Source organism: Ruditapes philippinarum, unplaced genomic scaffold, assembly GCF_026571515.1.
Source record: "Ruditapes philippinarum isolate M1 unplaced genomic scaffold, ASM2657151v2 ctg3974_1_1_1_1, whole genome shotgun sequence".
NCBI lineage: Eukaryota > Metazoa > Mollusca > Bivalvia > Venerida > Veneridae > Ruditapes > Ruditapes philippinarum.
This window is the reverse complement of record NW_026853242.1, coordinates 226,026-238,802: the sequence shown is the minus strand read 5'-3', so window position 1 is coordinate 238,802 and position 12,777 is coordinate 226,026. Positions and strand designations below refer to the sequence as shown.

At 30.5% G+C, this 12,777-nt stretch overlaps 1 protein-coding gene across 2 annotated transcripts in view; it reads right to left on the bottom strand.

The window, feature by feature from the left end:
* The window catches only part of LOC132736250 (filamin-C-like), a 48,822-nt gene that overhangs the window by 9,671 nt on the left and 26,374 nt on the right, over positions 1-12,777 (bottom strand). For both annotated transcript variants that reach the window (XM_060723347.1, XM_060723346.1), the window contains exons 2-4: positions 1,998-2,121; positions 1,417-1,557; positions 835-963 (exon numbers count right to left, since the gene is read on the bottom strand). In XM_060723347.1, the coding sequence (XP_060579330.1) occupies positions 835-963; positions 1,417-1,557; positions 1,998-2,121 (394 nt within the window). The remainder of the gene's footprint in view (positions 1-834; positions 964-1,416; positions 1,558-1,997; positions 2,122-12,777) is intronic.

The window sequence follows — 12,777 nt, the reverse complement described above, 5'->3', positions numbered from 1 at the left end:
ACGTTGTACACTATATAGAGTTCAAGTTTTGAGAATTTAATCCACTATACAACAGTAATGATACAAAATAAAGAGACTTTAGTGGAAATTCTATCAGCAATACACACCCGCCTAGATAAATTAATACTGATTCAGTATTATAGCTATAGTATGGGCGGAAATTCTATTCTACAAAGCTGTTTCCTTCAATTATTAGTTACATTACGTTTCCTTCGCAATAGAATACAAGCTACAAAACTGTGCGTTTTAAACTTTATTTATCATTCGGATGGAGTGTAAAGTTTTCTTCCATTTTGTTTGACTTGTAATTACTATTCGAGTTTGTCTGCTTTTCAGCATATAATGCTTTTTCAGAGGCATGGCAGACATTTCAATTTTGTGTATAACAATATGCGATTTTTTCTTTTGAATTTGTTCCCATTGTTTCCTTTAACAATTTCTGTGTAAAAAAAAGATGTTTTGGAATTTTGTTGTTTTATTAATATCATTTTCTTCTTTAGTGCATAATTTGCTTCCTTTATTTTAATTTCATTATTTGCATTCGACGTGATAAGATAGAAACTAAATAATACAAGCAAGTAGCTACCGTTGCTAACTGCTAAAAATATTAAGCCGGGAGTTTTAATATGGACTTTAGAATTGCCATTATAATTTGCTGCAATTGATGTTGTTGTTTGCCTGTTTGTTTGTTGTTTTTGGTGGTGGTTCTTACCACCAAAAATATTGCAAGCATGATTGCTAAATATACATGGACATACTATTAAATCAATACCCAAAGAACGTCTACCCTTTTTGTAAAAAAAAAGAAAGAGACAGTTAATCATTAGACTTTACCTGCACCAGCAGCCTTTGTAACAACTGTGAACTCTGCTGGTCTGTGGATTATACCATGACTTAGTCCAGGTCCAAAAGCGTGCACATATTTACTGTTCTGTGGGTGGGCATAAAACTGATATGGACTGCCTAAAATAGCGATATACCTTTTATAAGAAATATGAAAAGACTTATTCGAGTTCATTCGAGTGAGAATGCATTTAACTATACATATGATGCAAATAGTAATAGCTGTTTTAAAACTTTTAATCCAAAGTCGTCTTTTTATATATTTATTTAAGCAACATGTAAGTTATTATCTAAAATGTAAAGAAAATCAATGAAGAAATTCAACATTATTGAATCAAGTAATGAAATCAATATTTAGAATGTCAGTGCAATTAAATAATTTAAAAACTGTGCATAAATAGTGGTACAAAATGTTACTCTTTTTTCACTCCTGGCCTTTGTCTTTTCGAAATACACAGGGATTCTACAAAAAAAATTCTGCCGTTTCTTTATTTTCTTAAAGGTTTCCTGAACGGTTTCTAGTTTGTTCAACTTAATATTTTTATGTGGGTGGAGATTGAATTTTAAGCAAACCTTTTATTTTCTTGTCATTGTAATATACATGAAGAATATGAAGGCCTGTTTCTCTTGGCTGATAATTCATTGTCACATGACCCATTCTGTTGTGATCTATTTTCACATCATCCCTAATACCTGTTGGTGTTGTTACGTGAGCTAGAAACACATAACATTTAACAAACAAAACATATATGAGGTAAAATACAATTAAAATTCTGAAATACCTTGTGTTGGGTTTACTAATAATTCAGAAAATGACATGTGTCTCTTCATATTCGATCAAATCCCGTTCCTTAATACGTGTTGTTTGGAAAGCTATACATTTCAAAGACGTTCGCTATATAGTTTTCGTATAAGACATACAAGCAAAATAAAAATATAGGCATAATGAAAACTGTTGAAACGGATTTCTTAAAACTTTGTATGCTTTTAGAATATGATAACAGAAACATTTAAGCAAAACAATTTTTGATTGACGAACTGATCTATTTTTGTTTCTTTTAGGTAAAACCAAAAGTATCTACACTAAAAGTAATGATCTTTGGTATACACCTGAGGCTGTATAAAGATATTGAATCATCTACCCTGATAAATACCTGAAACAAGACTGGTGTCGGGTCCAACCGGGATACCAAACACATGGGGAAGGTACACACCAACTCCAGCAGGAGCTTTCTCAGCCTTACCAATCTCATCATCACTGACATGACCACTGTCTAACTGAAAAATACAGATATAAACTTACTCCGGAATTAAAAATAATTTTGTTTTACTAGCTTATTCGTAGGTACAAACAAACTTTTACAGTTACAGCTTGAAAAATAACCGCAATAGATTGACTAATCTGTTGTGACGGGTGATGTGCCGTGAAGCTGTGACAGTGAAAGTTTGTTTGTACCTACGGATAAGCTTGGAAAAATCTACATTTGCCGAGTTTCGGATAACATCTATTATAGAGTGTGATATTAAAGTGACATTACGCTCCTTTTTTTAGTCCCCTACCGGTTTACCGGAGGGGACTTTAGGTTTACCCTCCGTCCGTCTGTCCGTCCGTCTGTCCGTCCGTCAGTCTGTCCGTCCACAAAACTGGATCCCGCGATAACACAAAAAGTACTGAAAATATTTTAATGAAACTTGGTATATGGATAGATGGCAGTATGGAGATTATGCACGTCTTTTTCTTTTCTTCCTATGTTGAAAATTCTGGTTGCTATTACAACAAATAGACTGAAAATATGGCAAATTTTACACATAACCTGGATCCCGCGATAATGCAAAAAGTACTGAAATTTTTTTTATGAAACTTGATATATGGATAGATGGCAGTATGGAGATTATGCACGTCTTTTACTTTTTTTCCTATGCTGAAAATTCTGGTTGCTATGGCAACAAATAGACTGAAAATATGGCAGATTTTACACATAACCTGGATCCAGTGATAACGCAAAAAGTATTGAAAATATTTTTATGAAACTTGACATATGGGTAGATGGCAGTATGGAAATTATGCACATCCTTTTCTTATCTTCCTGTGTTGAAAATTCTGGTTGCTATGGCAACAAATAGACTGAATTTCAAGATTTCTGATTCTAGTTTTTAAGTTTTTTCACTATAAGTTCTTTATTTCTTAAGGTATTTTCTTCAAACTTTAAAAATAAGTTGCTAGTCATCAACCACATCATATGTGACAAAGTTTACAACTCTAGCACAAAATTTATCAGAATTACCGCCCTTGAACTTAAAATTTTCATGAAAAAAAACATTGTTTTTTTTAATAACTTCTTTTTTTCTGAACGTATCTACTTCAAACTTCATATAAATGTTTCTTATTATCACTCAACATTTGTGAGTGTTCAATACTCTAGCAAGACTATTTCCAGAATTATGCCCCTTTTGAACTTAGACTTTTTTTTGAGAAATTGGTAATTTTTACTCCAACTTCTTCAATCATGATAGAATATTCTTCAAACTCCCACACCATTATAATATGACAAGGTTTATAAATCTAGCATCCATATTTCCAGACTTATCTCCTCCTTAAACTTTTAATTTTTCCTATTTGTTCTTTTAACTTTCATTTACTTCAATTTCAAAATAAATATTCAATATTCATACCTTCATTACTAATTGTTCTTTGTTACACTCACATCATGTATGACATCGTTATCTCCTTTTTTCTTAAATTTTGCTTTTAAAATGTTATATTTTGATAACAGGGATGTTTAAAAAATAACTTTAGACTGTCCTTCAGTCCGTATGTCTGTCTGTTCACTGTGATCACTTTTAAAGAACTTTTTCAACAAATTTACTTAAAATAGAAACATAAGTGAATGGCCAATGGCCCTTCAGAATGTTGCTTGGGCTCTTACCGGTAGGGGACTTATGGATTGCTATGATAATTGCTTGTTCATTTTCAAATTAAGCTTAATTGTCTTTACATTTCAAAATATTTACCGTTATAATGGTGATTGACATACAGTTAATTTTGGAAAGTGTTTAGGATAAAATATATATCTGCCCAAAATATGAAAAGACTTACAACACGTGTTATGAATTAAATATTACCGGTAAATAAATTCCAATAAAGCTAAACAACTTGTATGTTCACCTACATTTATTTTCTCTATTCGCTTGTTTGTCAATTATGAATCTCTTTAATTATAAAAATATTTGGAATAACTCTGTTTAGAAGTTATCTTCCTATAAATTATAGATAACGTGTTAAACGTGGTAAATAACTATTTAACTGTCGGTAGAAATAATTATGTGTATATTAAGCTTCGTGTATCCAAAGAGCTTGACCCCGTCACATGTGGACAATGACCTCATTATTTTTCCGCGGAAAAAATAACTATGTACTGTTATGAAAGCATTAATAAGTGTGCTATGAAAGTGTTAATAAGTGATAACTGTTTTACAAGTGGACCACACACTTCTACTTCTCAGAGAAATATAATTGTTAGTAAACAAACTAATTAAAGTACATATGTGCTTTACCAGGTGTTTCTTTTTATCTTGAATAAGGTTAACCGATAGAAACACAATACCTATGTAGGTGTATAATATATTTTGTTCATTTGAGTGAAGCAATAAGTCATATATATTAAAGTAGTGGAACAAAAAAGCAAAACAAAATTGAACTACACGATAAGACAAAAAGTACATGGGTAAATTGAATTTATTTACCTTATCTTTAATTGTAAAACAACTATAGACCTATAATGAGTTTTGATCCAATATCATTCTCAAAGAGTATATTTCCGGGAAATAGTTCATCACCGAGGGCCTACAACATTTTGACACTTTTCGTTATAAAATTTATAACATACGGCTGTTAGACCCTGGCATCTTACCTACGCCTTGGGATAATTTACCTTTTCTCGTGTTGACAATACCCAGTATCGACAGCCAGGTAAATTGTCTTTATGAGGACAACATTACTAACTTATTATAACTTAATACAACACAAAACTAAATAATAATAAAGAAAATAATAATATGAACACCAATCATTGCACATATTGTATTTATTGTATTGACTGGTGCTTAATACAAAAACAGGAACACAAAACAAAATAAAACTAGAAATGTGTCGTCACGCCACAGACGCCCCCGCATGTAACAAAATTTCAGATGTTATAATATTTAGTTCCAAATGTGTTTGCACCAATTATTTATTTTTTTTTTAATTTTAAGTTCAAAGCCCTTAAAACTATACAATGTTAACACAAACCATTTTTATACAAAGTTCAAGACACTGAAACTATTCATTGTTAACATTTTGTTAATTGAATAATGCATATCTGTAGGCAAAGTAATGGCTACATATATTTCCGCAAAAGCATGAGTGCTGAAACTAAAAATTCAAAATTTTTCCAACCTTCAAGAAAGACAACTTTGTACAAAATCATTGAACTATGACCAAATTCAAAATCATTGAACTATGACCAAATTCAGACTTTAACTGCTTATTCCTAAGATGTATCTATATATCAAATTTGAGTTGAATGTGTACCACCATTGGGGAGATAATGAACGAAACTGAATAAGGGATAACTCTTACTCTGTCAGCTATCATCGAACCATGACAAAAATCGAAATTGACCAAACTAATGACATATCCATATCTTTAATTTAGGTTGAATATGTACAACTGTGGCGAGATAATGAATGTGAACTGAAAATTTCCCCTTTTTTCAAAGTTAAAGTGGTATAACTTTGCCAAAAATCATCGAACCATGACAAAATTCGTACTTGACCTGCGCATTTCTTTGACGTATCCATTTGTCAAATTTGAGTTGAATGTGTAATACCCTAGAGGAGATAATAAACATTTCTATTATTTTCAAAGTGAAAGGGACATAACTCTGCCAAACACCATTGAACCATGACCAAATTCTAACTTTACATGCACATTCCTTTGAGATATCCACTTGTCAAATTTGAGTTGAATATGTAAAACTGTTGGGGAGATAATGAACTGAAACTGAAAAAATCATATTATTTTCAAAGTGAAAGGGGCATTACTCTTCAAGAAATCATTAAACCATAACCAAACTCAAACTTGGCCTGCGCATTCTTTTAATGTATCCATTTGTCAAATTTGAGTTGAATGTGTGAAACTGTTGGGGAGATAATGAACACAAACTGAAAATTTCATATTGTTTTCAAAGTGAAAGGGGCATAACTCTGTCAAAAATAATTGAACCATTGCCAATTTCATACTTGGCCTGCGCATTTCTTTGACGTTTCCATTTGTCAAGTTTGAGTTGAATGTGTAATACCGTTGGGAAGATTATGAACGGAAACTGAAAATTTCATATTATTATCAAAGTAAAAGGGGCATAACTCTGTCAAAATAATTGAACCATTGCCAATTTCATACTTGGCCTGCGCATTTCTTTGACGTTTCCATTTGTCAAGTTTGAGTTGAATGTGTAATACCGTTGGGAAGATTATGAACGGAAACTGAAAATTTCATATTATTATCAAAGTAAAAAGGGCATAACTCTGTCAAAAATCATCGAACCATGTCCAACTTTGAACTTTACCTGTAATTTCTCATGACATATCAATCTGCTAAATTTAAGTTGAATATATGCAACCATTACTTAGATAATGAACGGAAACTGGTGATGACGGAATGGCAGAATGACAGAAAGACGGAATGACGGAACAGGGTAACATTATATGCCCCAGCCATTATATGGCAGGGGCAAAAAAAGTCGGTCCAAGTGATATTCGCTTTTATGGAAAACGTCATGTGTTTAAATCTAGTCAAAAAATTAGTTTAACTTCAATAAAGTAGTATGTAAATGGTTTAACCAAATTTGAAATATTACACATGTCTAGACTTGTTATTATAATGCAGTCTGTACTAATATATTTTACTTTTACTCACATAAAAACGAGAAAAATGTATGTAAAATAAATAGCCTAGAGTAAAACCTTGTATTTTTGAGTGATGTTTGTGATATATATCTCTTGTCGAGTGGAACCAGTGATCTAGAGCTTTTCTCTAAGTATTTTTAAATTATACAGAAAGTTCAAATAGCAATGCCAGCGTTCGTATTCCACTTAAATACTTGAAAACGTATTAGAAGGAAAATGATATTGCAGTTTTATCATTTGTTCAGATCTTCTGTAATTCATAACAACTAGTTATTTATTATAAAACACAAACTTTTTGAAACTGATATTATATAACATGTTGACAAGTAATAATCATAATTTTCGCTCACGAAAATAAAAGGAAAATCTAAGAAAAGTGTTTAGTATTTGCAGCCAGTTACATAAGTGCCATTTTTTTTCATTAAATCATATTTAATGAAATATCGATTATATTTTGATTTTGACAATGCTGAAGGTCACCAACAACAAAAAGCATTTGAGTTCTTTTAGATCTACTATTTTCATAATTTTAAAATCACTACCTAAAAATTGAAGAAGAAAAAATAATATGATTATAATTACCACATTTCTATAGCGCCTTTCTCAAAAAATAAAATGTTCAAAGGCGCTTTACAATGGAATTATATACATTAACAATGACTTTATAACAAAAAAAAGTTATAAAAATAATAACACACATTTATGTATACATTTACAAAGTATTAAATATACCATGATTAATCTAAAAGTCTAAAACTCAGTCGATCAAATAAAAAAATGTATATGAAGAATAATCTAAGACTTGAAAATGAAATAAAGAGAAACGTTAAAACTATTAAAATTAATAAAAAAAAAACACAAATCAAGATAAGACAACTGAAATCTAAATCCAATTTGATGAAAACAGTAATTAGTAATGGAAATGTGATTCAAAAATAGACTATTATATTTCAAATGTGTACCCAGATATCTCATAACAAAAGACAGCACCCCAATTCATAGTGATGACAAATACAGCACAGTTAGTTACTTTAAATTTTCTGGAAAAAATCTGTTTTTAAAGATTTCTTAAAAACATCTACTGTTTTTGAGTCTCTGATACTGTCTGGGAGAGCATTCCACAGTTTAGGTGCCACCGAAGAGAAACTGCGTTCACCATATCTTACAGTCCTACTTTTGGCAACAACAAGTTGCTTTGAAGAGTTCTTTGATCTTAAGTTTCTTGTTTGTTGATATAGCGCCATTAAATGTATTAGGTAAATTGGTGACTGGTCATGTAGGGCTTTATAAGTTTGCATAAGGATTTTAAAATCTACTCGATAAACTACAGGAATCCAGTGTAGTTTCTTCAATACTGGAGTGATATGTGATATAAAAAAACTAAATATTTATACTCATTCTTTTCTAGAAAGGGTTTTAGATACTTTTGTTAATTGAGCAATCTTTCGATGGAATATCTGAAGTAATAAATACTTTCCCATGATTTCATATTTCTTTTTGAAATGCATAACTTGTAAGCTATTGTTTGCAATGAATGCTTTAACGACATGAATTGTCATTTATTCAATATACTTTTAGTCAAAATTAGCATCTATATTTGCAGATTATAGACTGTTTGATTTTTTTCAATGAGAAAAAAAAATTGTTTCCGCAAAAACAACTTACATTTTTTAAAGAAGTAAATATTAAACGGATGGCAGCGTTCAAACTTTTCTACGTACGTCAATCTGTAGATCGCTCAATTTAAGTTTGAAATATAAGACAAATAGCTGGCATACACGTTCAACGTATTATTTCACATACTATTGTGTTTTCAATAAATTACTTAGCTTTTTCATAGCGAGTCAGTCATTGCCAGTCAGTGTTATATAATTGTTATAATTTCTAAGAAGATTTCAATGCAAAAAATAGATCAGAAGGTTATAGCAAAAAACTGAAACAATTGTACGATATGACCATAAGAATCATATATAAAAAACCCTTCAGTGCTAATATATTTATTTTAAAATAGTTTGCTAGTTAAAGCATAACACCATATAAACCTAAGTATATATTTCTAAAAAAAGAATAAAATCATGTGAAGGCTGTAATCAGTATGGAATTTACAGATTTGAAGTAAGTGAAAATGCCCAATATCAACGCCTTGATAATGCTATGCTTCAGCATCTGACGGTGACAAATATTATTTACCTACCTACCTACCTACCTACCCTACCTACCTACCTACCTATCTACCGATATGAGGTCACTTTCTCGTGACCTTTCTATCAGCCACTCAATGCCCACATTTGAAAGTGAATCAGTTTCTACTTACACCGTATGGAAACCTGATATTTATCCTTCAATATATGACGGATGGACAACAAAAGCGAAGCCCCCGTCTTTAAGATAAATAACCTTGTGTCAACAATTCGATAGCAAATTTATAAAATCTAATCCTCTACAGAAAATAAGTACTTAAATATTTTCCCAGGGCAAATTTAATGACTTTTGTGACATGGATAGTGATGGTTTGTAAAATGCTTCAAGGTCATGGATGATTTGATTTCTTGCCTAAAATAGCCAAATCGACTGGAAGGCGAACATGAGTTAATGACGATCATACCTACATGTAAACATAAGAAGAACTGAACTTTAGTCACATTGGGAAAATACCTCGATTGTTTGTTTCTCTCGCTAAAATAATAACATGTCATAATTTTAATTTGGCCGTGAAACGCAAACGTCAATATGTCCTTATTTTACTATTCTAAGACCCCCTTTTAAAATCTTATATACATAACGACAGGAATTACAGTTTTATGAAGGATCACTGTTTCACCAATAACACTGATCTCGAAATATCTTTGTTTAAGTTAAGTTCCAACAATTTTACATATGACAAATGAACTGGTGACATTTCTATTTTCAAGATTTTTTTATACTCACAACAGCAAATGCTGTGCTGTGCGGAATGTTTTTTTTTATTACTTTAAACTTCATCTTAGTATATTAATATTATCCTGTATTTCATTGTTATATTTGTCTTGTTCTCGATCATCATAAGGTCTAAAGCCTGCAGTGTTGAGAATTTCATTATTTTTGGCGTAAGCCGGTGTCAGGGGAGTAAGAGGTATTGCATTTTCCATTATCCTCCCGGAACAGAATCGATGAAATCACGCGGTTTTCAATCATTTGGTTTTGTTTAGATTGCTCTGTAGGTATCAAACTTTTCCAAGAATTCTTGGCACAGATTATCCTTGTTATTTTCAAATTTTGATGCCTCAATTTAAACATCAGATATGTCATAAAATACCAGCTTTAGAATTGCATGGCGTTTTTTACACGTGACATTCTTCTCAAGTTATGTCGAACGTCTGATCATTTCTTAAATTAAGATTTAATTACACCTTACATTAGTTAGAACTACATTAATTTCTGATGCCCTATGAATCCTTGATTCGACTAGACCTTTGTTTTAAGAATATATTAATGAAACAATCAAGTTGAATTCCCATATAAATAGAATAACGTACAGAACCGAAATAGTAATATTTTGATAAAAGAGTTTAATTATAGAAACAATCAATTTGAAATCCCATGTAATTAGATTTATATAGACAACCATAGGGTAATATTTCGATACAGGCATTATCATCATCATTAAATTTAGATTAATTTAAACATTAGTTTAAATGATTTCAAGTTCAACTCAATCGAATGTCTCATCTTATTTAAACAGCTGTAAAACAAGTTCTTGTTCGCCAAGTTATTATCATCATTTTTATACCAGATGCTAGTTAAAATATTTTGAAGTGATCTGTTGGGGAAGAGTTATGCCATTGCAAACATAGATAATGTGATGATATCAAAGATTGTCCTGAAGCAGTGAACAACTCGTTTCAATTAATTGAAGGATATGTATCGTCATTAACATTTTAATGAGAAAACTGTATTTCATGAAAATGATTTCTGAAAAGCAATTCAAATATCATTTTGATAGCCAATTTATAAACAATAAAAACAAAATCTTTCTTAGGAAATGGTATATTTTAGCACCGGAAAGAATTTATTTTATAGAAAACCTAATATTGTAGATAATATGATATTACACAATGATGTTTGATTATGTTTTAATTCGAAAATTTGATCTCTTAATGGTTGTTTCAAAGTGTTAAGAGAAAATAATGTTTTCAAAACTATCGTTAAATATGCAAGAGACTTGTTTTGTAATCATTTAAGCATATTCACGTTTTGTTATTATTGTTAATTAATGCAAGATGTTGTCTATCTTGAATTGTATACACTGGTGCTTGTTCAGACTTTATAATTAAATATTTTAATGCATATAATTGTATTAATACATTATACGCTAACACTGCATATTTTTCGTAAGGACTTACCCTGTCATGAAAATGAAATTGGAACAGAACCTTAACATATTAAGATAGTGTCATGTCATGACACTATATTGAGCAACCAACACCAAGTAATGTCAAACGAAATGTTACCATGTTACATAACTGTCATATGTTTCTGCACATTACTTATGCCTTAGTAGGCCTAAATAGAAGTAAACAAATAATTGTCAATATTTAGTCTTTCAATACTACATATAATTATTCCAACAATATCCAGCAATATTTAACATACCTTACAAGATAAAAAAACACAATACGGCTACTAAATATGTTAATAACTAATTTATCTGGTTTAAGGTTTTTTAAGAATTAAATTATTATAAGTTATAATTATATATTATATATAAATTATATCAAAAATCCTCATTATAATTCCTGGAAAAACACTTTGTTACCACGATGGTAATTATGATAACTGTTTAAAACAGGATGACCATATAGTTGCTCTTGTCAGAAAATAACATAAGGAATCTGTTGTAAATTGACCGTGCTTTAATTGATAATTATTTTATCATGCAAGATGCATCAATGAAAGAAAGGATATAAGAAATTATTTGTCATTTATCTGTTATCTTTAGGAAACAATTGTTAAACATCTATTGTCCAAATCGAAAAAACTGAAAACTTATTGTCTTAATATCCTAATAAAACCGTTGAATGGAATGGCGCGAACGAGTCACAAAAAGTAAAACGATAACTGTGGTATGAACAGATGTTTCTACATTTCAAAAAGTCATCTGAAGCCTGTGCTAGGGGCTGTTGACCCTAGTTGCATTAACCAATACAAAACCAGTAGACTTTTTCAATTTTACCATTTCCATTCTATTGATATTTTCCTATTTTGTATTGGACATCGTTGACAAGAAGTATAAGATGTTGTAAGTTATTATTTAAGATAAATATTATGCGTGTGTTATTTTATCTCTGCTTTGTTATGATATTCTTATTTTTGATAATCGTTTATTGAACAATTGTACCTCTGAAAATTGTTAAGTGGTTAGGTGCTAGGTGGATTATTCTTCTTTATTTCGCTATAAAAGATTATTGATTTATAAAGCACCAAAAAAGCTATGTACTGGATGATTACTTTAACGCAAATGAATACAAAAAATGAGTGTAAAATAAATGTTAATAGAAATGCCTTGTTTATTTTAATGGCGCTTGTGATATATGTTAAAGCGAGAGCAGCCGGAGATCAAGATACTTTGGCTAAGTGATCTTCGAGTACTTATGAAGTACAAGGTTAGTGATACTTTTAATAACAGTGTTAACAATATTTGGAAACTAAGCTATGAAAGGTTGAAAAGTGATGTTAAAACTTTCATTTTACATCTTTGCATATCATGTTTTCATTGTGGAATATTTTTTTGAAAACGGATTTTGCAAAGATATTGGCAAAGTTTTTAACACTTAAATTGCAGAAAGAATAAGTAGGTTGTGATTGAAAATGATTAAGTGCTGGAAATGCATAAAAATAATCTTGAAAATATAGGTCGTTTAACTTTGTGAGAGAAAATAGAAATAAAAAAGGCGACATTTATGTGAAACATTGGCAAACCGAATATATGCCGGTTTTTTCGTTGTA